General features: G+C 38.6%; 2 protein-coding genes, 1 long non-coding RNA gene and 2 pseudogenes across 5 annotated transcripts in view; all 5 read left to right on the top strand.

The window, feature by feature from the left end:
- LOC146452515 (uncharacterized) overlaps nucleotides 1–4940 on the top strand; it is an 18487-nt gene extending 13547 nt beyond the window's left edge. The window contains exons 6-8 of the mRNA XM_085097583.1: nucleotides 274–278; nucleotides 3282–3605; nucleotides 4338–4940. Of these exons, the coding sequence (XP_084953709.1) occupies nucleotides 274–278; nucleotides 3282–3605; nucleotides 4338–4508 (500 nt within the window). The 3' untranslated portion in view covers nucleotides 4509–4940. The remainder of the gene's footprint in view (nucleotides 1–273; nucleotides 279–3281; nucleotides 3606–4337) is intronic.
- LOC146452514 (uncharacterized) overlaps nucleotides 1–26869 on the top strand; it is a 123474-nt pseudogene that overhangs the window by 21880 nt on the left and 74725 nt on the right.
- LOC146452517 (synaptic vesicle 2-related protein-like) lies at nucleotides 5532–15935 on the top strand. 2 transcript variants are annotated; one of them, XM_085097539.1, is made up of 15 exons: nucleotides 5532–6067; nucleotides 7012–7106; nucleotides 7994–8092; nucleotides 8222–8293; nucleotides 9282–9406; nucleotides 9975–10038; nucleotides 10854–10979; nucleotides 11523–11657; nucleotides 11775–11848; nucleotides 12269–12345; nucleotides 12674–12799; nucleotides 13421–13532; nucleotides 14096–14270; nucleotides 15113–15226; nucleotides 15599–15935. In XM_085097539.1, the coding sequence occupies exons 1-15, from the start codon at nucleotides 5977–5979 to the stop codon at nucleotides 15605–15607; spliced, it is 1494 nt and encodes a 497-aa protein (XP_084953665.1). In that variant the 5' UTR covers nucleotides 5532–5976; the 3' UTR covers nucleotides 15608–15935. The 2 variants fall into 2 exon arrangements, with proteins under 2 accessions (XP_084953665.1, XP_084953667.1); XM_085097541.1 differs by having other exon boundaries at nucleotides 7015–7106; nucleotides 15599–15835.
- Nucleotides 17283–26131, top strand: LOC146452518 (uncharacterized; annotated as a pseudogene). The gene is made up of 6 exons (XR_014859685.1): nucleotides 17283–17435; nucleotides 17848–17886; nucleotides 18488–18601; nucleotides 24074–24121; nucleotides 25103–25252; nucleotides 25999–26131. The product of XR_014859685.1 is annotated as an uncharacterized LOC146452518 (transcript).
- LOC146452519 (uncharacterized) lies at nucleotides 18781–20862 on the top strand. The gene is made up of 2 exons (XR_014859687.1): nucleotides 18781–18996; nucleotides 19906–20862. It is a non-coding gene; the product is annotated as an uncharacterized LOC146452519 (long non-coding RNA).

Genomic DNA, 26869 nt, shown 5'->3' on the forward strand with positions numbered 1-26869 from the left:
CAGGGCAACTTACCAGAGTTAGTTACCTTGGTAAACTGAAAATTGGGGGTCACACTTGCGGTGCCGTTTACCATGGTAAACTCAAACTTTCTCCAGTGTGACCTCGACCAATACAAACTTTAGCCGGAACTGGCCGATAAACAGGCGAGTTCGCTACAAACTGCGTCATGTTATTGTGAAAAATCGACTGAGCTTGATGCGGACTGAAGGCCTCCCAAACTCCTTATAACAAACTACAAGCAAGGCGAATCACCCTTGAGGCGAGACCGCGAGGTACAGTAGAATGCAATGCGCAGAAAATGACTTACTAATACGACGGCGTTCTGGAACTAGTTAAAACAGTCTAGAAACAATCGCTAGGAATTTGTTCAATTACTGACTGGACTTAACCTGACAAACGCGCTCTAAATGATCGCATTTTGACGTCAGTGCAACAAATAAAATAATCAGTACCGAGGTAACAATGCAGCATATTATCACCAAGGTGATAAATGGCAGATGTAACCCCTGAAAATTGCTGATAGGCAGCAAAACCTTCATAACAAGTTTGTATTAATTTTGTAGTAGTACAACAAGATGCTCAGGAAACTCGTCTATCTCATTTTTCTTCTGGTGTTCAACCAATCCAGAGTGCTAGGGTTTCAACCAGTTACTATAAACGACCATTTTCTGGTCGACAGTACTTTTAAAACAGTTTTTATCGATGATTGGCTGAGCTGCCTCCAGATATGTGATGCCGAACCAAGATGCGTCTCCTACAACTTCAGAAAGGCGTCAGGAGCTTCAGGTCTGTGCGAATTGAACTTTTGTGGGCTTCGAGACTCATTGGACAGGGATAAATCCCTTATGTACTCGCCATCGTTTGTATTTCAGCAGATAAGAGAAGACAAAGTAAGTCAGTCGGCGTTGCAGCTGTTTCTTGGCTTTTCTAAGCATCTAATTTTAAACGTCGAATATAAATTAGAGAATGTTTTCGAGTCAACTTGAATACGTTTTACATATCGATAAGGATAAGAGCCAGAAGTAACGAGAAACGTTTAAACGTCTAAAACATTTTTATCTGTTTTGTTTCATTTTGTTTGAGCTTGAATCTTATTAAGTGAGGAAGATGCACCAAAGGTGGTCCCATTACAGTTAACTAAACACCACCTTGCAGTCGCTGTTGTATTAACAGAGTATATTAGAAGACTATATATAGGATAAAAGTTATTTTTATTTTGTGTTGTTTTCTTTTTCTCTCTAATAAAGATCGATTTTGATAAACATTTACAAAGGAAACGATAACAACGTAACACGACGTTTCGACGACTTCACCTGACGATCATTGTCAAATGTGAAGCAATTAACATATATATGTTGTGTTTCAATTTCATCCGTGGTTCAATTTTTATTTTAGTTTAGTTTTTTTTTTTTTTTTACATGGTAATGTATGATAATGAGTATAAAACAAAGAAAAATATACATCCCAATTCCACTTTTCAGCGAATAAAAATAATTGCTGAATAGCAACCCTTCTGTGATCTACATTTCCTTCCTTTTTTTGTTTCGTTGTTTATTTTCTTTGCTTTTGTTGTTGTTGCTGTTGTTTTTGTTATTTTGTTTGTTGGCAACGATGACTAAATGATACCGGACTAAAGTTATTTGTTGCTGTTTTATTTAAAAGGATGGATGTAATGATTGTAGTCGCGATCACCAGGGATCCAAGATTGCAGGTATCAGTTATAAGTAAAAACAGCTCTATCATGACTGACTACACCAAGAGGCATCTGTTGAGCCAGTGTCACGCACCTGTAAAAAATAACTGTCAAAATTCCCGCGCGCTGATTGGCTCGTAGCTATTGTCTATAAGAGTACAGACAATAAAAATTATGTCAGATTAACGAGCGCGCTTTCTCAACGGAAAATATAGCCTATTTTGCTCGTACTTTTTCCATATTATTGTAAAACTTGGCAGTGAAACCACTCACCTGCGGGTCGTGGTTCCACTTGAGTTTTGAACATTTTATGAGGTCATTTTATGATCTATAACAGTATAGACCATAGAAAACTGCCATTGATTTGTTCAATAGAAGATAGGTGAATTTATCCCTCATAATATCGTTGCAGAAGAACCAGCTTTCAAGTCAGGGTTTACCATGTGTAGAAACTAAACGCGTAGTCATTTAGGTTATTGTGTTATTTTGTGTAGGAATGTTCTTGTCCATATCTCGTGCGTGCGGTATTTGTAGTTGCGTAATTTAGTGTTATTTATTCACATTTTTGTTCACAAGTTTTGGCAGTTTATATAGAATTTTTGGCCGTTTTAGTGTTAGTATATCTCTTCACCGCGAGAGCAGTTAGTCAACCTACAAGTTTGTTCGTCCGCTATACGATTCAGGACAGTCGGTTTTTTCCAGTTACTTTGGTTTGCCCAGCTCCGCAACAAATGTAAGTGTCGGTTTTTCCTTCGCGCCATCTATTTGCGTTAGTTCATTTTGTAAAGTTTTGTTTGCTTGTTTTGTTCTAGTTTTAACCGCTTCGCTTCGCTTCACTTCACCGCCTAACTTCATCGCTACGCTGCTTAGCAGTTTCTTCGCCGCTTCTTTTGGAGGCAGTTTTCGTTTGTTCGTTCTTTCAATAAAGCGTGTTATTATTACAGAATGCTAGAGTTTCTTTTGCCGTTGCGGTCATTACACCATGCCTGATTTCAGATGCAATTTTAAGCGATCAAAGTGACTTTTACGAACACCAACGTCGCAGTTTACCTCAAATATACAAATATTTGAAACTATTCCCACATTTCGGCAAGTGCGCATATGACAAACGCTCTGTTTACTCTGGCCTATGATGTAAAAGCATCATCATTGGAAAGACACATAACTAGCTTTCATTAGAATGGTCACACTTTAGACTTCACCCATAGTAAACTGAAATGCTAGATCCACCTTGGTACTTTGTGTTTGCCTATAACCACAGCAATGAAAAAAACTAGGGTTTTTTTTTGTAAACACGTCTTTTATGCAGTCAATCTTGATTAGACCTCACACATCATACGATTCTGACCAAATTTTAAGAAACCGTTTCGGTGCTAACGACAATAAAAGCAAAGACAATTGACAAACACGGACAAAACCTTAGTAAGGTACGGCCGACACCTGTACTGTTATCACAATCAAGTTGCATTTAGAGTAAAAATCCCTTCTTCATTTTTCATACGTATGGGTTGAACCAACATGAAAGACAAATTCTTGTTTAAGACTTGATCTCACCTTTGTTTGTAATTAGCTTGCCGGTGTTGCCAGTGTTGCAATTTTGACTTCGAACATGGCGATCTTGATGGATGGACCAAGAGTGGCACGGCTTTTAACAACCAACCTACCAATGGCGACAACCCCACAGCTCGTGACAGGGGACAGCCCGCAATGCAGCAGGACAACTGGTGGATTGGAGGCCACGAAAATCGACCGTGTCCAAAGGCAACAGCCGGAAAGATACAAGGAGACGGCCCTCAAGGAAACCTCACCTCGCCGCCGTTTTATATCATTGATGACGGAATGATCTCTTTCCAGATTGGTGGAGGCTGTGATATAAATAAAGTCCGCGCAGAGTTGGTTATAAATGGCCAGGTGAGCATGGAATTCTTTTGAAAACAAAGGGTAATGTGGAGTACGATCGAAAATGTGACCGAGTAAAGTCGATCAGACAGAATGATGGAAATTTGGGGGGAGTAGGGCCTGGACGACGCGTGCAGTGGTGCGAGCCGGCTCACCTCCAGCCAAGGTGGCCCGGGTTCGATTCTCGGACTCGCGCCATATGTGGGTTGAGTTTGTTATTGGTTCTCTTTCTTTTTCCGAGAGGTTTTTCTCCAGGTGCTCCGGTTTTTTCCTCTCTTCAAAAACTTGCTCCGGTTTCCCCTCTTCTCAAAACAAAAACCCGATCTGAAATTGTCTCCGGTTAGTGCTTTGCGCTCAAAACATTGACACTTAAATAAGTGATTATCATTTATTTATTTATTTACTTATTTATTTGTTTGTTTGTTTGTTTGTTTATTTATTTATTTTCATTCGATTTCACACAACGGTTCCATTACGATAACATAACCTTGATCTGATCCGGGAAATTGCATGAATGGCAAAGTGAAAGAATGAGACTCCATGCACGATATTCCTCTTACGTAGCATTAAATTAAGTTGAACCGGACGAAATATTCAGGAATGGCTAAAACAACGAGGACAAATAGATTGTTAAGAATATAATACAATTGTCATGAAACCACGTCTTAATTACTCATCTCGTTTCCAGATACCCATTTCGATCTCCCTTGGAACTTAACATTGAACAAAGTTCTTTACTCGCAGGTTGTCAGAAAGGTGACTGGTAAATGCAATGAGACGATGGCTTATCACAGCTGGGATGTACATGAATTTCTCGGTCAGCAAGCTCGCATTCGCCTGGTGGACAATGGCTCATCTAGTTGGGGTCACATCAACTTTGATAATTTGTGTGGCGATATCTGCTGCCACCAATAGACAACTGATCAAAACGATGCATTATAAGGAATACCAGTAAAGTCTGAAGTATAATTAACCAATGGTTGGTTTACTTAGATTATATAAAGAAGTTACATTTTACCTTAATCGAAAACAACAATAAAACTTAAAGTGTGAGTGAAAGAAATGTCAGTAATAACATATGTTTTAACTCCTTGTGAATATAGGATAGATGTATACCTGACTGAAAAAATACATCTTTGAACAATATAGGAGTAGAATGAACAACGCTTGTAATTTATTGTTTGGTTTCGGTCTAAGCTCAAAATTCACGTTAAAATGATTTTTGAGACTTCTATGCAAACAACATTCTATGGCTCAAGTTAACCAACCGAGACAACTTCGTCTCTTGCATTCAAATAAACCTCTAATGATTCTTTTACTGAGTAGCAGCAACAATGGAATTCAGTCTAAGTCCACGGTGCAAGCGTTTGCAATACTAAGCGACCAAACAACTTTAATAGGTGGTTATACGTCATAGGTCAATGTCATTTACCATCAATTAAGAGCAGGCAATGACATGCGTGCTTATCACTTCTCGACAGCAGGTTTTATAACCGGTTTGCTTCGTCCACGATTACGGGCACCTTCCTTAAAAAATCAGAAATTCTCGGACCATCCCGGGATGCGCAGAACGCATGCGCAGTAGAGAAAAAGAGTAATCTTTCTTAACGAGCTTAACTCTGCATAAGATTGTTTCACCGGCTGGACCAGAAAAACTGTTTGTTGTCCGTATTAACAGGTGCTCGTGTATGGACTTTCCGCTGGAACTAAAGGCTCGTTCATAATGCGCTGTACATTACCCACGACTTAAAATCCCGTCTGGCCTGGCGCTCAGTCGGAAGGGCAACGCACTGCGGAGGGCAACGGTTGATCAAATCAGGAGGCTGTGAGTTCGATTCTCGCCGCGGTGGAAGATTTTTCGTTGCCTTGTACAGCCTGCCATTTCCTTGCTGTAGGGCTAACGCTCAGAAATTTATGGGGTTCACACACTGCATAGTTCATTCTCTGAGCTATCATTTATAATAATCGATGTCCGTATTATGCGGGTTTCGGTAGACCGAGATTACACTGTGGCACTTAATTCTTTACTTTATTAAACAATACAACGCTGGATGAACAGACAGCTAACCCTGGCCTTGAACTATCGACCAGTAAATAAGAACCAGCGTGAATTATGCATTGGCGGGTTACATGGAAACGAAAACAAACTGGTACCTGCTCAGCAAAATTCACTGGATTTTAAGGAAAAGATCATCTTAAAATCTCGAGCGACGATGGGATTCTCTTGGCGTAAAACTAATTATCCGAAGTAAACCAAACAGGTGAACTAAACGGACCTACCTGAATTTGGCGATTGTGTTACTACAGTTCCAATTCGTGTTTTTCTTACGTCGTTAATGTAACTGCATATTTCGCCAGCGCGAAAGCAACAACTCTCTCCGTTATGGAAACAGAAGAACATGAGAAACTAGGGCTCAGTGCTGAAGATGGAGGCGAAAAAAGTTTAACGTTATCACAAGACTCAGGAGCAGAGGGTAAGGGTACAAACGATTATTAGTCATTGGCTCTTTATTGACTCTAAATTACGTAAACAAACGCGCGCATCCTCGCAATTCGTGAACCCACGTTCCTCGAGAGTGTTCTCGAAGGGTTTGTACAGTTGAACCTCTCCACAGCGGCCACCTTGGGGACAGAAGAAAGTGGCCGTTGTGGAGAGGTGGCCGTTATGGGGAGGTAGAGGTGTAATATGAAACCTTTTTCTTTCGGGAAGTACAACATGTTTATTGTGCCAAGTTCATGCTTAGTGTAACCTATAATGGCAATCAAATCTTAAATAATATATATTGATAAAATACACAATAAAACGTAAATAATGTTTTGAATAAAAAGGTTAACAAGACGAAACGAGCAAGGTTCGCAGCATTCGCTATATTATTGTAGACAATTTATGCTTACTGCAGCATATAAATAGAACACAACCAAAATTCGTATATCATTAAAAAGGAGAAAGAAACATAATGTTCCGAAGACAAATGCCGATTACTGCATCAGTTTATTAAAAAAAGGTTTTACAAAAAAGTACTGAACTGGCTGTTGTCGAGAGGTTATTTTAGCAGTTGGGGACGCACTTTAGTGGCCGTTGCCGTTGTAGAGAGGTGGCCGTTGTAATGAGGTTTAAACAAGAGCTAATGTATGGACTGTCCGCCGGGACAAAAAAAAGTGGCCGTTGTAGAGAGGTGGCCGTTGTGGAGAGGTGGCCGTTAGTGGAGGTTCGACTGTAGTTAGAAAATAGCAGACCTTCCTATGTTCTGGTGCGCCAACTTATTTCTCTCCAGTACAACCTGGATTCACTGCATGTTTCTTACATCATGCCATTTTTTCCGTGAAATCCGAATCTGTTGGGCCACAGTCCAAAGTAACTGAAGATGATAAATTCCTAGTTAAGAACCTCTTACTTTTACAAATTACTTGTGTTTAGGAGGCAAGGCTACCTACACTGTCGAAGACGCAATTGACAAGCTTGGTTATGGACCCTTTCAAATTAAGCTCATGTTTGTTATTGGCTTGGCTTGGGTAAGTGCAAATTATCCTTTGTGCGGATTTTAGGATTCTCTTCATAAACAACAAATCTGCGTCAAGAATGGCTTCCATTATTGGTTGAAATGAATGCAAGTGATTGGTTGGTAACAAGGCATCCAACGGTACCCGTTTTCTTTTTTAATTAGGTCTTTTCTAAGCTAAAATCTGGTCTTATCAGAAACATTAAAATGCGGGGAAACCAAATTGAAAGGGGACATAGCAGCAAAGTCAACTGATTAACACTCACAGCATTGCTGGAGTGGTCCATTTCTTTCGCTTTCGTTCCAGAAAGACGACAACAAAAATACCAACGTTGGGTTCGGTCGCAAAATATTCTGAGCTTTAATCATGCTTTATACCGTTGATCTGGTTATAAAAATTTTCCGGGACACTAAGAGAATTCAGTCACGAAGTGTTAGTCTTGAATTGCTATTTTAAACAAGGCATTCTTAAATAGACTTCTCGGCCTCAAAGCTAAGTTTTTCTTTTCAGTCACGTAAGTCAGGTACCTCTTTTGTCCAGTGCTTCCTGTATGTAGCTGTCATCATCATCAACATCATTATCATCATCATTATCATTATCATCATCATCATTATCAACATCATCATCATCATCAACATCATCATCATCATCATCAACATCATCATCATTATCATCATCAACATCATCAGCATCATCATCATCATCATCATCATCATTATCAACATCATCATCAACATCATCATCATCATCATCATCAACATCATCATCATCATCATCATCATCATCATCATCTTTCTAGTTATTATGTGGCTCATTTTCGCCATAAAGACTATAAACGGTTGATACAAAGATTTTCGTACACTTGAGAGTCTTTTTAATTTTTTTTACTTTCTACTTAGATGGCAGACTCAATGGAAGTGACAATTTTAGCGATCGTGTGTCCTGCAATTCGATGTGAATGGAATTTAGCTACCTGGCAAGAGGCAACCATCACTACGGTAGGCTCATGCGCCATTTTTTGAGCACAGATTACTCACTCGTATGATTACAGACCGAATCGGACGTCACTAAGTCCTGTTACCATTACTCATTGCTTTTATTGTTATTATTATTTGACCCGACTGTAGGCCGTATTCTCTGGAATGACTGTGAGTACGTGTATTTGGGGTTACGTCTCTGATAACTTTGGAAGAAAGAAGGTAACTTGTTTACTCTGTCATGTAATATATACGAGTCTGTAGCTACCACCAAACCGAATGCGCAGACGAAGTTTTCAGGAGTGGGTAAAAAATTTCACGGCCATTTCTCAGGATTACCTTTTTGCGAGCTATCAGAATTGCTACAAAAGAGGGGGGGGGGGGGGGGTGAATGTATACGGAGATAGGCATTGAGGACCCTCAAATGTAGGCTACCTCCTATCATGTCGTTCTTATTCCATTTTTTTTCTGTTGGAATCAGTAAGGCTATTTGGCTCAGTCCAGAGGCGAGAATTCCCATGGACTAAAAGCAATCTCTTCTGTTCATTAACAACTAGCACAACGTGCCGATACTAAAAGCAGCGTAAAAGTGCTGTTCAATTGGAAGATAACTATATCTAACCTTCCCAAGTTTCAAAGCAAAAGAAAATATAGTAATTAACCAAATGAAAGCTTTTGAAATATCGGAAAAAAAATAAGAGAGTTTGTAAGGATTGGGCAGACTTATCATCAATTATAATGGTTGGCGTGAGCTCTTGCAATCTTAGGCCCCTTAGGTGGCCGTACCCGGTTCTCGGGCACGGGAATTTAGTCTGTTTTTGTTGGTACCCGAGCAAAATTCGGTCACTGTGCCCGAGCGCGGGCATTACCTCCAAGAGTAGTACTCGGGCACCGTTCCTGGGCACGTGCACTGGTCTGAACAGGATTTTGTCAGTTCCCGCGCTTTTTCCTCTTGTAAACAAGACGAACCGAGAACACGATTTCTCCTGGGGCACCAAGGAGTCTGAACAACGTCCTCTACAATGCCTGGGCGCAGTGCCCTGGTATGGGCACCTTAATTGTCTCAACAGGGCCTTGGGCTTTTGATTAAATAAGGAAACATTTTCTGAAAGTGGTTTTGTAATGTACTCAATATGACGTACTCCTTACCAGTTTCTCGTGCTTCTGCACTGTTCTAACTGTTTAATGTTTCTATGATGCACACCCACAGGAGGTCCTGGCTTGTACTATCGTGGTTTTTGCTGGTGCAGTTCTGAGTACGTTTGCACCAAACTACTTCTGGATTATGACCTTCAGTACCGTGGTAGGCCTAGGAATGGGAGGCGTGGCTCAGTGGTGAGAAAAAAGTTTTGACAAACATTATTGCAGTCGTGATCTGCAAAGAAAACCTTAGTACTGTAAGTTAACTGTTTAACCACTAATATCAAAGAACAAATTCTCATCTATTGTCCCCATAAGTTTCTTATAAAAGTACTGGAGAGAAGTTATTAAAATGTCAAGAAAATTAACTTTGGGTGATCATATCCTAATTCGTATAACTTCAAGGGTTGAGTAAGCATTGTTATTACAAGGAGAAATTTGATGCTGATCACTGTTAGGGCTTTATATCTGGAAAGCACTGGTTTATATTTCAAAAGCGGTTCAACCGTTTTCAAACAATAGTTCCAAATGCAGCTCTCGACGTCCTATATTGGTTGGGTCAGTGTTGTTAGATTATCGCCTTGAATGAACTTCAGTGAGTCCAATTACTCAAAATAACATTAACTTTGTACTCTGTGTTTGGTTAATTCACCAACCTTGCTAAGTTACATTAATTGATTACATTGTCAATTAATTTTAAATTAGTTACATTAGTGACGTTAATGCCATTAATCAGATTTTTCTGGTTTCATTATCTCCGTAGTATGAATCTTTGGGCTGAGTTCCTTCCAAGAAAACGACGTGGAGTTTTGCTTAATGCTTTGTCGGTAAGAACTAAATTATATATCTCAAAATAAGCACGAATTAATTTTTGCACTCGACTAAGGTAGCAATTAGTCAGAGACCGCTACAAGAAACGTGTCTTTCTATTGATGCCAGAGGTCTTTCAACTCTATAACCGAATCGCCGAGTTTGTCTCCTTTCAAAGGAGCATTCGTTTTCGAGACTGAAAACGGCAATAAAAATTGTAAGAATAAAATAAGGTAAAAGGAGTCCAAGACTAGCGGTACCTCCAAGACTACAGGTCGTTTGACTACGAGTCATCTTTTGTCATTATATCGCGCATGCTCAAAGCTCAAAACGTACCACATGGAAGACAAAATAACTACATTGTCATATATATATACATGGCTGAATCTCAGTTTAAGTCAGTAAGATGGAACTGAGGTGCCAACGAAAGGGATCTGTCCCATATGGTCTAAAGGCCGACTTTTCTCTCCCTCACTGTCTTGTCGGGGACAAGGTATCGGAAAGCATCGCGGAACCATCTCCAGCTGGTATAAGCGAACCGCGGGCCAAAATCTCGTGGTGCATCGTCATGGTACGACGCTCCGGGAAAGTGTCCAGAGGTACCGCTGTCGGTTGTATTTTTCTCTCTTTTTCAGCCATTTTGATATTAAGGCTGGCAAGTTATGTGTTGACGGATTCGTTCTTTTGATAACTAAATGTAATTCCCATCACACAGGTGAAAGAAGAAAGCCTCCTTTCTCTAAAATGGAGACATACCTGGTATTTCAGTCTATATTGCTAGTGCATTGCAGCATTCCTTATAGATTTCCACGTAAATGTTTTTTCTTCGCAGTTATCGTGGTCTATCGGATCCTGTATAGAGATCACCATCGCACTCGTGGTGATGCCTACTCTGGGATGGAGGTGGCTGTTCTTCATATCTTCCCTACCTTTGCTTCTTTTTATTTGTTTTTGTAAGGTGAGTCAAATGTTTTAATAGTATTTTTCTTTTAAATATCGCAATTTCCCCGCCTTGATCACATTGGGGAGTGTATGAAGCTTCTGTGGCGAGGGCAACGAGAACGTCACGAAACATTAAGATTTAATGAGAAAAACAAAGGCCCTGGACGTGAGTTATAAATTTTCGTACATTTCTCCGCCGTCCTCGGCCAAACAAGGTCTTCTGGAGAACGTGAGTACATGACGGTACATTTTTTATTCTCTGTCTCAACTTGAACGCCGTTCCCACCTGTTCTGTTACTGGATAGTTCGGCCACATAAGTTGAACGAATTGGAATAATCGCGAAGTGGTACAAGTAACGCGAACTTACATTTTCAAAAGACATTTTTGCTGGCGTTGCCGTCATGATTTCTGACTCCATCTTGTTTGGGGAACCAACACCTGTACAACTAAAACGCAGCCAATGTATGGGATTTGGGCCAACTTTGAACCTCTGTAACTCCACAACTTTGCTCTAGTTCCCACAAAAGATTCACTTTGCTTTCTTGTTTTCATTTCAAGCTCGTTCCAGAGTCGCCTCGTTATTTCATGGCAGCTGGTAAACCAGAGAAAGCTCTGTGTATTCTGCAGAAGATAGCGAAAGAAAACAACAAAGAACTTCCTCCAGGTGAACTGGTCGCCACAGAAAAACACGAGGTATACTACATTATAAATCAAACTCCTGTTGGAGACTGCCCAAATGATCAGCTGGAAGGCTTGTGTTTTTTTTTTTAACTTTAAAGCCTTTGACGGTTCTTAACTTCATTTTATTAGGTTCAAAGAGGAAGAATAAAGGATCTTTTTTCTCCTGAATTTCGAAGATCTACTATTTTGTTATGGATCATATGGTAAGTCGTTTTCACTTTGAGTACATCTCGAAAGTACAGAGTGAAAGAAAGTAAACATTCGTGTCGACTTGTTTTATATTTTTGTTTTTCAAATCTTATTGGTTTTTCATGTCTACATCGAATTCTTTCAAATTAGGAGAAATTTAATCATTTCTGAAACGTTTTACAGGTCGCAGCAATTGTTGCTACGGCGTACACGACGAATGAAAGGGTTTTAGTACGTTTTTGTTACGGTTTAGCTTTTGCCATTGTTTCGAGATTTTGTGCTGCAATCTAAACATGCCATCATTATTGGCTCGTGTAAGGAATGCAGCGTCGTTCCCAGGGTCTCTCTTCTTAAGGGAATGGGAAGTGGAAAGATACTGGGAACGAGGGTACTAGCAGTTCTACTAATCCTGATTATGTGTCCATTCCCTTCAGGTTCAGTAGCCATTTTGTTATTTATGGAATAGCACTCATAACTACAGAGATGTTCTCTAGAGTTGACCCCTGTAGAGGTTAGTCAAATTATTAACGCAGATACTCCATGGGTACTGCAGAGTTTGGACTGTCTCTCCCCTCTCCTGAGGCTTAAGAGGAATCTTGAGACAGTAAGGAATTTGCTGAGGGAAGTGATCTTACATAATATTCCAGTCATCAAGCAAACCATGGCTTGTTGTTAATCAAACATTTTTCCTGACAATTTCCACGAACTCAACAATGTTGGACCGTTAGCCGCACGTCCAAAAATGCCAAGCATGTTAGCCAGAAATAATGAAACCTTTACCCAGGCTTAAGATCTATAAAGCTCTATTTGTTGACCTTAAAGTCGTTGTTTAATTTAAGGTATCAACCCGAAGGCGACAGATAGTGAAAAAAACCATGAAGTGTCTCATGGGTCCAGTCCTTGTAAACAGTTAGATTATGAAGACTACGCCAATTACTTGATAGTAATGTCTGGTGATCTGTTAGGTAAGCATTTACCAGCCTTAGTGATCCCTCAGTCTGTTTCTTTAAATTTTCTTTATTTTTTATTCTCCTTCGATGAGATCTGCAGTGGCATCAATAAGTGAATGCATTTTAAATGGATTTATTATTCTGCAAGATTTATTAACTGTTCGTTATCACGTTTTTTTTAAATCTGAAAACGGGAAACGGCACAAGTATTCTTTCCCCCTGAACAGCGAAAGAGAGACTTAATAAAATTAAACGCCAGAATATAATTCTCCTTAAGTTGCCCTTTACGATGAACAGATTAAAAATTATTTTCAGCTGTTTTAACACTAGTAGGTAGAAGTTTTGTTTGTTACTTTTTCTCGTTTGCCGTTAGCTTTTCCATTCTCTGTTTCTTTTATCGTGATTTAAAGATGGACTTGTTCCAGGACATTTCAGATTGGCACTGAGGTTTTGCATGCGTTGATTGTTGCTTTCAAAGTTAAACTATCACAAGCTTAAAGCATGTGCGTGTATATGTTTCCATATAGTTTCTTTTTCACGAAAATATACCACCCAGTAGATGTCGTTTCTAGTAAACCCCTCAAGCAAGGCAGTCATTGGCTCATACAGTGTTTGAATTTTTTATACCTCCCACAGGTTTAGTATTTATATTTTTCATGGTGGATAAGATAGGTAGAAAAATGGTTCAATTCGTGGCGTTCGTAGGAAGTGCAGTTTTTCTAACAGCCTTGTTTATTTGCACAAGAAGGTGAGTTTTGGCCTTTTGGTCCAATTAAACTCTTACTCTTCTTGATATTTGTTGTTGTTGTTGTTCGTTTTATGTTCTTGTTTAATTGAATTCTGGCAGTATGGATGTGCATCAAATGTGGATTCTCCTTGGAGCTCAGTAGACATAACAATATAAAGTGTAAAAGGTCTATGACGCAAAGAAGATGGAAAACTGTCGATATTGAATTTTTAATTGGATTGACAGCAAGGGTAACAATTTCTACGTTTCTCTTTCAATAATTCCAGATCTTTGTACTTTATGCTATCCCCCATCAGTAGCCCATGGCTTCTGTTCCGATACATTTAGTTTTTTCTTTCCTTCATTTTTCTGTACATAGCAAGGCAAGATTCGTGAACAGTCCCCTATTTGACAGAACTGTCAGCGTAGATCTCCCAGTTCGTAAACGGAATGCTACGATTTGACAATTTGAAAAACTTATTATAACCCCGTCCTTGCAAGTCTGGCTTTTAGCTTTTGAAAATATTACTCAAAATAGCTGACATAGTTCTTTTAATGTAAGATTCTCTTAAATTTCTCCCCAGCCGTTTATCGACCACCATGTTTTTGTACGGTTCGCGTCTGTTCATCAGTATAGCTGACATGTGCGGTTATGTATACACCCCGGAGGTGTATCCCACGAGCATGCGTGGTATAGGCTTAGGAGCATGTTCTGGCGCAGCAAGGATTGGATGTATGATAACTCCTTTTGTTGCTATGGTGAGTAGTGTAAATGAAAACAACAATGGTGTGAAATGGAAAACGTGTCAACTTAGCAATGAGACTAGAAAGGCAAGTTTTCTATGAGCGTGTAGTGAAACGGTGGTTGCACCTTGTACCAAGTCCCAAGCCAGTGCATCAAAGAGAACACAAGAGTATGACAACAATACATAGACTTAGTATAGAACAACAACACCACACTCTTAATAGAGCGTTTTTTTTTGAGTGTCGAAAGCAATTCGCCTTTGCTTTGGTTTTGCTTTACTAAGCTCTGTGATTGGTTAGCAAAACTCGCGCCACTTTCTCAACCACTCCTGACTAGCACGCGTTTTCCCGCGCTTGGCGCTGGTTACATATGTTCGCTTCGAATTCTGATTGGCTCATTGTGCTGCTTACGTCTGTTGTCATTGTTCATATTAATGGCTTTGGCTTTGGTTTTACGACACTCGATTGAAAACCACTCCTATGTAACAGACTTAACATTTGTAGCACCACCGATAGTCAAAGACCTTAATTTTGTACCTGTACTACCAGTTGATTTTTGATCTTAAAAATCCGTGGATTATTCAGTTCATAGTCTTACAGTTTCAATAAAAAAAAAGCAACTGGAATAAAACAAATCTTTAAAAATTGAGTCCATACTAAGCGACGTTTCATTTCATTGGATTGTAGTCTGCGAGATTGTTAGCGATTGAGCTTGTTCTTTGAGGCAAAAGCAGACAGCAAAGTGGCTGTTCCTAGTTTTGAACTGCACCAAGTTACATGAAGGGAAATATAACTTAAATTTCTTGTCAGCTTTGTAATATTTCCTTCTTTCCGACTTCTTTACTCTCCTTCGCTAGGTTTTGATGCCACAGTCAATCCTGCTATCGCTTGGTTTGTACAGCGGTTTCTCCATTTTGGGCATAGTTACTGTTCTCCTTCTGCCCATAGAAACCAAAGGACGAGCTTTACAAGTAAGAAAAATGGCATTTCAGGAAATAGTCTCACAGTTTTACATTTTTCTCCTTACATAAGCTACGGACAAGAAACAACTGAAAGACTTTTCCACTTCAGAACAGAAGACATTTCCATTTATAGGATCATATCAGGAGATATCCACGTTATAGAGCTGTAAGACGACTAAATGGCATTAACATGAAGTTATATGGCAGCATGATTTTAAGTGAGATTTGGACCTAGTTACTTCAGTTTAAACGAGAGAGGGATGGTAACTCAGTCTTTTTAGCCGCTAAGGTGGTTTTGCATGCATTTTGGGCCTACATTTCAGCGGAAAGAAACATGAAAGCTGAATGTATTTAATTATGATCAATTTACTTTAATTGCAGGATTACTGACAGGGATGTGTTCGTCTCAGATTCCATGGAAAATCTCAAACATGCGTTAAAAGTACTAACAACAAAAAATTTAGGGATCAAAAATATTTCCGGAACTACCGAGCCACGAGAAAGCTATGAGAAACTCACATCTGCGATGGATGAACGATATTTAAAAGTGTTATTGTTCACAATTAGTTTTTACTTTTCTCTTCTTGGATTACACTGCTTTTAACTCGAAATAAAAGCATAGGGAAACTTACACAGTACATACATTTAAAATTCATAATCTGTTTGATACATAGATTGTAGAATTTTTAAATATTTGAGTAAACAATTTAAAAATGTTGGCTATCTCCATTATTTTGACTACAGCTTTGGACAGCGGAAAAGGAAAGAGACGCCAAACAACTTTACGCTTCCTATATGAATATCCCCTAAATATCCCCGCTACCATCTCCCCTGTCCCTTTAACATCAGTTAATGATCCCCACCCTCCCCTCCCCGTCCCTTCCCGAGTCCCACCATCTCAAAAATCCCTCTTTCCGCCTCTATTACATAACCCCAAGTATAGCCTTAACAGTTTCTATGTCCGTCCCCACTCCTTCAGCTCATGACATTTAGAAATTACGTTGTTGTAAGGTTTTTTTTTCTTTTTTGTGAAAGAGTATCCTTTGGATTAACAAAAATTTCATTGAATAAGACGACCTCTTTCTTCTGTTTCTCCTCTTGAAAGGTGTCTTAATGCCAGCTCAAAAACGTTTTCAACGTTTATTTACGCTATATTCAATTAAGATCTTTTAAAATACGAAATTTCCGGTAATTAACAATTTTTTTGCTTATTTGAACATTTTGTCCATATCACCTTGCTGTGTCGGCTGGAAGGTACATATTTATAGTAAGATTGTATCCTTTTACAAACTTCTCTTCCATTGTACATGAACGTAGTTAAATCCTTGAAGGAAGTAAACTGCTTTGTAAACTTGGGTAACATCTGTGACAAGGCTTTTTCGTTTTTGCTAAGGTTTTGCCCTTATTCTTGTTTTGATGAAGGCTTGTTATCATCAAAATTATGAAAACTAATCACCCCCATTAATTAAGCACACATACATTCAGTTGTCAGTTAGATAAAATCCTTTCATAACTGAAGGGCTTAGCTTCCCTAGCCCTGTTAAATGCAGGGGGAAAATTGAAGTGTAGCACAATAAGCATAAAATTGATGTTCAGTAGCTTTCACTAAAATTGTAGCAATATAAGATCAGATTGCGCCAAACAAATTTTAATTCTGAGCAGGATTCTAAGCCGATTTTAGGCTCATTTTAAACGTCGAACTTTACATGTGCTAAACCCAATGCAAACTAGCAGACCCATTATAGCTTTTGCTTATTTACAATAGTTTCGGCACATGTTTAGTTCAACGTTTGAAATGGGCCTTATTTTGCTTGCTAAGATCTCATGTTTGGAAACTTTAGGAAACCACTAAATATGCGTTGACAGATTTCGTCATTCGGCAAAAAAGAGTGTTTTAAAATAGCTAATATCAAATGGTCTTAACTATATTTATATAAGGCCTCAAGTTTGGCGTTAAAGTGTTTTTAAAACGGCATTAATATCAACCAACAAAATCTAAAATGTCCATTGAGCATATTAATGGTATTATATTTCTTCCCACGTTAAAACAAATAGAACATTAAACATTTTAAATCACCCTCTCTTGACGACCGCATCAGATCATTTCGAGATTCCAGACTAAGCTGACAGTTCAAGGCAATTGTGGACGACGAAACCATGAAGGCTTTTATTTTCATCTTTTTGATTCCTTTTATCTCATGTCGAAAGCTCTCAGATGGTGAGTTTGTTTTTTTTTTAATTTGGAAAACATTTTATACTTGTTTTTAGTGACGGTCGATGCAAAGTCTCGTGTATATGAAGAAGGCGATGCTAACATAGTCTCTCGCTCTTCTCTTTTTATTTTGAACCATCGCTCTGTGTTTTCTAGAATTACACAACCCTACTATTTCCGATTTAGGTTTCAACCCTTCTTTTCACACTCTTGTTTTTTACCAGCTTTTCCATGGGCTCCTGTTCCAACAAATTTCAGTCCATGACTAAAATACGACGAATTCCTCAGTCTTTTGCTAATTTTGCGTATTGCCTAATACATCAATTTATTAAACCGTACGTGAATCACCCTCTTTCAATCCATAAAAAAGCGTTAATTTTTTTTGCTTATTTCGTTGCCTATGCATTTAATCCACTAGAACCGGCAGATGAGCCAACAGAGGAACCAATCCCTGAGGGTAAGCAGTGAAAAGCGGCTATCTAGCTTAACACGCAAGTTCAAATTAAATTCCCTTTCCCACCTTTCACCTAGAATCCCAAGCTGTTGTTATCATAAGAAAATTAACTCGATCATACTCATCAAGCCAAAAATTTAACCCAGTTATACTCATTAAGCCAAACTATCTCCTTGAAACTGTCAAAGCTGCGGGTTTATTCTTAAAAAATTATTTCGTCCCAGAGTAGTTTTTCAAAAGAGTGTCGTAAAACCAAAACCAAAGTAATTACTTTGGCCAATCAGAAAAGACGTAAGTAGCACAATGAACCAATCAGAACCAGAAGCAAATAGATGTCATTGGCGCCAAGCGCGGGAAAATGCGTGCGTCGCGGTTGGTCTTGCTTGTGCTTCATACTGGTTGAGGAAGTGGTGCGAACTTTTTGTCAACCAATCACAGAGCATAGTAAATTAAAAGCAAAGCAAACGCGAGATTACTTTCGACACTCTACGACTCTACTACTCTCTTCGGAGTGCTACCTTGCTAACTAGTTACTCAGCTATGCATTCTAAGATTCTACCAACAACTTAGGTAGGGAGCTAATAAAAAAACTCTTGCGTTTTAGGACTTACTTTCAAGCCTGTCGGCTGCTTTAGAGACAGATTTCGCGAGCGAGCCATGCCTCAGCTTTTGAAGAACTTCCGAGGGACTATCGACTGGAACGACCTGTCTTAATCTCGTACCCCGATCTCAGTCGTCGGTTCGGGAATGTCGAAATGTGAGATCTGGTAAAGTTCGATATAACGCCATATCTGGTTGGTTACCAGAATTAAGAATGCCTCATTCTAATCTGCTCTGTGATTGGCTCTTTCCTTCTGTGTTTGTTTTTTCGCTCAGTTCGGGGAAGAAACAAAAACACGGAAAAGTTTTCGCTCCGATTAAGATTGTCATTCGACGTTTTAATACATACATGCCCTTTGTGTGGGGAGAGAACAGTGAGAAATTGTTTTTTCGGAAGACAACAGCGACTTTAGCCGAAAAGAGTTTGCAGTAACGTTCAAACGGCCTTGCCAAATTACACAAGTTTCCAACACGATGGATATAAGCTTGCTTACTTTTGGGGATAAAATGGAGGTAGGTCATATATATTTTTTTTTGTATTTCTTGACAAAAAATGATTTTTTTTTTTAATGATTATTTATTTAGTAAACGCAAATTAATTTCCCCAAAATACTTTACCTTGAGTTCCTGAACACGCGCGCCGCATTTGCTAGCATATTTTCAGTTTTTGTCTTCTGCTAAAAGACTATTTTCCTTCTATAAATTGAACTGGACTTTGAGTAAGAGACTTCATAATATAATATTAGTCCTTTCAGACCAGTGTGCTTATTCCTTCAAGATCCATACAACATCTCTCATAGGACTTTTGAGAAATTGATAGAGTGTCCACACAATATTATTATTCTGGTGAGATCAATATCCCTCCCACCCCTCAGCTAAGAGAAATGAAAAATGTCCGACTTATGACCGCCAAAATAATAGTAATGAAACCCGTACTACAACAGAGAACACCTTGTCTGAACCGATTAGGGCTCTTTATGTAAGTGTAGTTAGTTTAATTTTATCCCCTCTCTCCCACCTGCTGAGTTTAAAAAAATTTGGATCCAAAATATAAAACTAGCCTTCCTCTAAAATAAAAATGGGGACATTGGTTTACATGTCTGCACCACCTAATGTTTTGCAGGTCTATGCTTGTGATAGGCTTTAGAAAAGAAGTAGTTTTAAAAGGAGGACATGCCTCTTTGGATTTGACATCACTTATAGTGTTTAGAATCTTTTTGCCATTGTTCTTTTCTTCAAGATGGGGGAATTTCTCCATTATTTTATCATTAGTATGGAGTCCTTGAAGTACTAAACACACTTCATTTACTACTTCCATTGTTAATCCTTAGCACATTCTCTGATACAAATAGTTATCACTGGCCTCAGTTTCTCCTTTATTTCTTGTTAACTCTGCCTTAATTTCTTCCACCTGATTTCTAGGGAGAAGCAAGTTCCTAAAGTTCCTATCAGTGATGTGAATATCTTCAAGGGCTAAGACAGCTGGACACAGCTCAACACATAATTAAGAGCAATGACAGTCATTTCGGACAACAGATATCACAACAGCTGCATTTCTCACACAAAAGCCAAAACCAAAGTGGTTATAAGCAAAAATTTTCCCCTGCACAGATTTCTGGGGTATTTACACTAATCTGTCATGGTGGGTTGCATTTCTTCAATATTTGCACCAATATGATTGTTGTTAAAGTAAAGTTTTGATGTAGCAGGCTTCCCATCTCTTCCACTTTCTTGGAAAAAACTTTCCATAGTTTGTGGAAGACCAAAATGAATAAATTATTATCCTTCCAACACAATGAGAATCAAACCCCATTCCCAAAGATTGTGGCAAATAATATTCATTGTCAGTCTGTAGAGAATGAGACTGAGCCAAAAGTGCATTTTGAGGAATTTGGGGAGTAAGGTAGAACTGGTGATCCCCAAGCTTTCCACCCAAAAAGGCACCCCCAAATCCACACAGTACTAATGATGAGTAAATAATAGGCTGACAGGCTTAATTTTTGACATTGGTGGTGATAAGTTCATCTGCTATGGGCGAAAATATTTAATCAAACTGGTCAACATTACTTTGTGTTAAGATAGGAGGGCCTTTGTAGTACTCCATAAATCTTTCATATTCAAACTTTGTATGATTGTAGTTTGGTTGTTTTTCTGTTGCTGTTGTTGTCATGACAACAATCTTCGCTGTAGGGAATACTGAGGAAAGTGTTCCTCGTTTGCTGTACTCTGAAGTTGTGCCCCCTGAACAAAGATGCAATTAATTAAGAAAAAACTGTAGTCATTCACTGGGATGTTGTTATTCTTTCCATTAGAATAAGACAATATAATTACCAGAAAATGGATAATGAGAAGGCTGAATAAAAAGGGATTCTCAAGTAACTAAGCCCTTTTTGACGCATGGGGTGGTGGAAGGACGAAGCATAAAAGAAGCTGCGATAATCACCAACAATATGGCTCTGTATTTATTAGCTTTTAACCTTTAAGCCTCAGTGTCAACATACAGTTTCTCCTTACTGGTCTCTACATGTCCATTTTTCATAGTAGCATAATATAGGGAGGCTGTTGAAATATCAAGAAATTTCACCACTGGTGATCTCATGACCTCTCCTTGATTGTGTATTGATAAATTTTAGGAGAAATTTTGATACTGATCACTACTGGGGCTTAAAGGTTCAAGGTTCACTGTTCTGATATTTTTTGAGTACTTGTGTGAAAAGTCCTTGAACATAATTTTGTGTTGCTGGTCTTAATATTAAGAAAAGTTTAACTTAGGACCTTACATGGGTGCAAATATCAATACAAGAAAATTTTTTTTGCTCAAGGAATTGGCATCAACAAGGAATTTTCATCCAAGACAGACACTGTTTTCAAAGTTTCTTTTCCCCACCACTTCTCTGCAGTGGGTTTGTGTCTGACAGTTTGATTAAATGTTGTTTCCTGGCTATGGAAGGCCATGGTTAAGGAATACTTAGGAATTCATGGTTACTGAAGATCAGCTTACTGTGAAAGCTGTTGTTTTGCTGCAGAAATGGGTGACAGTTCATTAGAACACACAGACATGCACAGGAAAACAAATAGTGGAAATATTTTTTTTTATTTGTTTTCTATTTATCTGCCATTTGCTACTTTTATGAGCCCAAATGACCTTCACACCCTCCTATTATTATTGTTATTATTTTTTTTTGCTGAAATCAAGGATCCCATCAGAGGTGAGTGTCCAAGCACCAAGATAGCTGCTTTGGACATAAAGAACCTTGTATTATTCTTAGTGTATCATCCTGTATGCATGTACAAATAATGCAATGCTCAGTACAACAATGATTATTTAAGCAGCTCATTGTGCCTTGCAAATCAAATGCAGATAATGACCTTTGTTCTTCATATCAAGAGTCAAATATTATTAGACTTGTGTATTATGTGGTTCTAATTTTCGAGTCTGTAGACTCCTATGTGTAAAATTATCACCTTTATTAACTTGTCATCAAAGAAGCAGTCGAGGGGGCATGTCCCCTAAACTTAACAAAAATTTCAGGTGAAAATGTTTCAAGTGTTATGTGATAAAGGTGAATCAAGAACCACTGAAATGGAAAGCTCATCACTACCAAATAAAACTCTAATGGGAAACTCATAGGGACTTGCTCTGTTTGCTCACATGTTGCAAGTAACCAAACATTCTTCAGATCCCAAATCCAGATGTGGTACCTCCATTTCCCAAAAGAAATTCAAACTTCCATTTTTGAGAAAAAAAAAACCCTTTAAAACAGCAAGGGTGTACTCGGTATTTTAATGTTGGACATAATTGGGCGCCTACCATTTACACGGACAGGTCTTTCTGGTTTGCTGGTATATAACCAAGACAGTAGCATGGTGTTAGGGCTAGGATGGGTCATGGTTCATTTATTTCACACTATTTACACAACATTAACATAGAAAGAAAAGTATTACAACAAATGATTACAAGATAAAAATAAATACAGTACAAATTATAAAATGTGTGTGGTGGTCAAAGTAGCAAAGGCTTTCTAGCTGACCACCACCTACTTTTAAGTAAACAAAGAAATGACACTGAGCTTTATTGAGATATTAGAAAATGTAGGAAATGTTTGTAGAGCCTAGGATGTACAAGAGAGAATTACATTTGTGTAAATTAAGGTATGTTCGAGATATACTGAACCGAGCAAGAAATCTAAACAGGACAAGCTTAATAAAAGAAGAACAAAACAATAAATAAATAAAAACAAAAAAAGCAAAAAAACAACATACAAACAAACAAACAACAACAAACAAAAAGAAAGGAAAAGGACAACACATCATCAGCAGCGACAACAAAGATCAAAATATAAGCAGACATTATTATTATTATTATTATTATTATTATTATTATTATTATTATTTTTAACTCTATTATTATTATTAGATAGTTACATACTATTATATTTGATCATTAAACAGAACATATATTATTTGATTGACAAGAGATCAGGTGGGCCTTATTAAGTTTCTTAAACCTGTCAAAAGTTTTTGTTTTTTTCAATGCCATGGGGACAGTTTCCCATATGACAGAAGCAGAGTACTTAAAAGTAAATTTGCCTATGTTAGTTAACTTGTGGTCGGTGGAAATTAAGCTTGGCAGAATTTCTGGTGTTATAGGAGTGGACAGTTGTTGTAGGTAGGAGGAGGCCCTGTTTAGCTGGTTCATATAAAATTATATTATTACAGTGACCTTGAGTTGTGTCCTTTGGCCTGTAAAAGAAACCTGCCGCATTTACACAATCCATTTGGTTTGGAAATTTAAAGCATTAACTTATGGAAGAAGGAGAATTTGTGTGACCAAATCAGCTGAAAGACTACAAAGAGAAGAAATAATTTTTACGTATCACTGGTAGACCACAATTTCTGAAACTTTGCAAAAGAAAATATGACATGAACCATTTGACTTTCCAATGCGAAATTTAACACCAAGATGCCAACCAGTAACTCTATTGTGCCTCATCTACAACAACGACCACAAAATTTTTCTGATAAAGCTTCGACAACAAAACCTCTCTGCACTGTCTGTTGCTACCTTTACCTTGGGGTGCACAAAAATTATGTGACATTTCCCTGCCTGTAAATTACAGTATCTTCAATACAGTTACCATCTAAGGCGAAAACTGGTACAGCTTACTCCGGTTGACTTAAGTCTTTTTAATTGATCGTCGATAAGCACGTTGATCTTGAGTGGAGAAAGCACAATTACGATGGATTTGTTCTTGGAACAGTTTTCATTACAAAGATGGTATAGATGGTCACAAAGGGTAGGAACTAATCTTGGTAAAAAAGTGATTTACCGCGCTTGTTGATTGCAATCTCTCCTGTTGCCTTTTTCGTTTTGGTCTAAGTTTCAAGTTTTGTTGTCCTCTCGACCGAAGAACGTTCCGAAGAGCACCCTCGAAAGCGAAAACCTCACCAGGAATGATCACAGTTACGAGCCGGCGGCCATTCAGCACGGTGGACAAAGGATGATGGGCAGGCCCGTATTCCGGGCCTCAATCGAACTTTACCAGATCTCCCCTCCTCCTGACCGTGGGAGATCTGGGTACGAGATTAGACCTGTCTAAGACTGTACAGAAATGTGCAGACGAGGCTATGAACCGACGTGAGTGAATACAGTGTATTTGGTGTGGTTCGGTTTCATGTTCTAGCTGAATGTCTAATATCAGCATAAAAATTTTGACGTTGCATTTTTAAAGTTTTTTAACTTAGTATAATTGGATTGCATATAAGACGACTTCAATTTCTTTCCTCTGCATTGATAGAAGTCATAGTTGAATGGTCGATATATACCCAGCAATCCCAGTAATGTTAGTGTTTTGGTTGAAAATAGTCCTTTGGTGGAAAGATTGTTGTTACTGAGACTAGGTGAATTTTTCACATATCAGCAAAATTCATCTTCGGAGTTATATTTTCAAACACATCATTGCTTGATGGTTTCTATGCCTTTTCTCAACGATGTGATTAACCAGATGTTTTTAGCTTCAAAACAGAGATATAGTTACAGTTTTTGTGCGTTTCTATCCATTTATTCCCAGTCTGACCTCTGTCAGTCTGTTCAGTCTAATGTACCAGTGTCTTTTTCTGCCATGATTTTCAAACCGTGAACTTGTACCTTTTCGCTAAAAAGGAAACTAGTAGAGGCGTAAGTGGTGTTTCAGCAGTCCCAGTTAAGTATGTGGTTTGTTTATAAACAGCACTCTGCGATACTGTTGCTGACGTCATCACTTCCAGTCAATCAGTTGTTTGAATCCACGGTACCGAAAATAAAATGGTGGCCATGCATTTTACCCCAATACCTTGCGAGCCTAACACAACCAACAGGCACGCAGAAAGTCATATTTTGTTTTTGAAATTCTCCCTGTGCTAATAACAATATCTTGTATGCTGTGTTTGAAGATTTTAGAAGTTTCTGTGCGTTTTTATGAGCGATTTTAGAGATTTCGTACACTAAGAATTATGGGTAATTTTACAAGTCGCCATATTTATCGGTGGATTGCTCTCAGTATGTTTAGTACATGCTAACGTGGCCTGCAAAAATCTCAAAACGAGAATATTGCATGGCAGGATTTCTCTACTATTTTAGGCCAACAATTCTTTGGAATCCAGTTTTGGGGAGAATGTTGGGCAGGCGAGAATGCTGACCTCACCTATGACATGTATGGTGAGAATCCTAAAGGTTGCTATGACAACTTGGTCGGAATGGCATTCCACAACATGGTCTACAAGTTTGAGTGTAAGTATATTAAATTCTCGAACGGCGTTGTAATGGAAATTTGTGCGATGAACTAATCACAGAGGCGATCATGGAGCTGAAACTAAGCACGAGAAAACGCGCGAGTCATAGCGAATCTTTTATCTTGAGTTTGTAACTTGACGAGACCACCCAAAAGCTAAATTAATAAAAAATCCCATTTTTTCCCTTTATTTGAATGATGCATAACAATCAGCACCATGCAGACAGTTCTGCTGAAGAATTATCATTTCAAAGGTCACATCATAAGACTTCAGGCGCAGCTCAAGTCTCGGAGCCACCTTGTGTGGTATACAAGACATAGAAGTTAGAATCACGTTACGTGATTGCAGTGCTGGAAGCGGGCTTTCCCAAATTTTGCGATCTTCTAACGAATGCCATGAAAATTAAACCAAAACTGTCACAGAATCTAAACACAACACTTACAGTTCAATTTCAAGAACCAATCACAACAATTAACACGCCCCTGAAAACATGCCACTGGCAAGCGCAGTGAAGAATTAATTTCCCGTTAACCTAGTTACCTGGAGGTCCACACCTGATTGGCTGACTGAGAAAAGCGGATTTTCTTTCTAATTGCTCAAAGCGTGATGAGCAACTTTAGTGACGCATATATGAAGTGCTGAAAGTATGAACCAAGACCACATGTAAAGTTGCGCTTTTCCTGCCGGAACTTCGTTTTTCAGTTTTAACGTTTTTCTAATTATTTGTATCTTCATCGCTTACAGTGCCAGAGTAGTCTCCGACAAACTGAAATGTTGGCGTCACCAGCGGTGTCTAGTTTTTGCCAATCAAAAGGCATGCAAGAGTGAATTGCAACTGCAATGTAAAGTGAGGTGATAATAAAAGTGAGAAAATGTATCTTCCTTTTCATGTTTTGCTTTCGTTTCTGCTAACAAAGTTTATGAATCTGTATTGTACGCTCCCGCCGAGTAGAGTGGTTTTCAGTAGAGCGCTGAAGAAAGTCATCACGTGTTTGTTCAGTTGGTTTTGCATTACTACGCTCTGTGATTGGTTGGCAAACCTCGCGCCACTTTCTCAACCAATGAGAAGCAAAACCACAACCAATCGTCACTTGCTCGCACGCGTTTTCCCGCGCTTGATCTCATAATATTTGTGGCATAGTTCTGATTCGTTAATTGTGTTGCTTACATCTGTTCTGGTAGATCAGACTAACTTCTTTGCATTGCCGGTTTCGCCTTTTCGACACTCATTTGAAAACCACTTTATTGCGTTGCTGATTGATCAATTTGTAGGCTTAAAACTAGTGAAGCTAAGTTTGAAGAAGCTGAAATGCTCAAGAAAACGGAAAATCTCTCTGGCAGTGTTGAATTCTACCTGAAGTCCAGGCGAATGAAAAGGAACCTAATGTTGATGAAATCGGGTAGAGTTTTTATTCCTTCAGCTAAAGAAATAGAAACTCGATCCGATTTTATCATCAGCAGCTTCCTACAGTGAGGTTTGCCGCACTCACCCAGAGACGAAATATCAAGGAAGTTCAGGATAAACTTATTTTCAACTTATATTCTAGGCTTTAAGAGAAATGGTGACGAAAAAACCCTGACGCGCCAAACAGTTTAATGAAAATGCGGATGAAAG

Source organism: Pavona decussata, unplaced genomic scaffold (genome assembly GCF_977016875.1).
Source record: "Pavona decussata unplaced genomic scaffold, jaPavDecu1.1 SCAFFOLD_366, whole genome shotgun sequence".
In the NCBI taxonomy this organism is placed as follows: domain Eukaryota; kingdom Metazoa; phylum Cnidaria; class Anthozoa; order Scleractinia; family Agariciidae; genus Pavona; species Pavona decussata.

Excerpts from the sequence above, each read along its gene's own strand:
- LOC146452517 (XM_085097539.1), top strand. The coding sequence starts at position 5,977 with ATGGAAACAGAAGAACATGAGAAACTAGGGCTCAGTGCTGAAGATGGA. Across the intron at positions 6,068-7,011 it reads ACAAGACTCAGGAGCAGAGG|GAGGCAAGGCTACCTACACT; the intron begins GTAAGGGTACAA and ends ACTTGTGTTTAG. Across the intron at positions 13,533-14,095 it reads TTGTTTATTTGCACAAGAAG|CCGTTTATCGACCACCATGT; the intron begins GTGAGTTTTGGC and ends ATTTCTCCCCAG.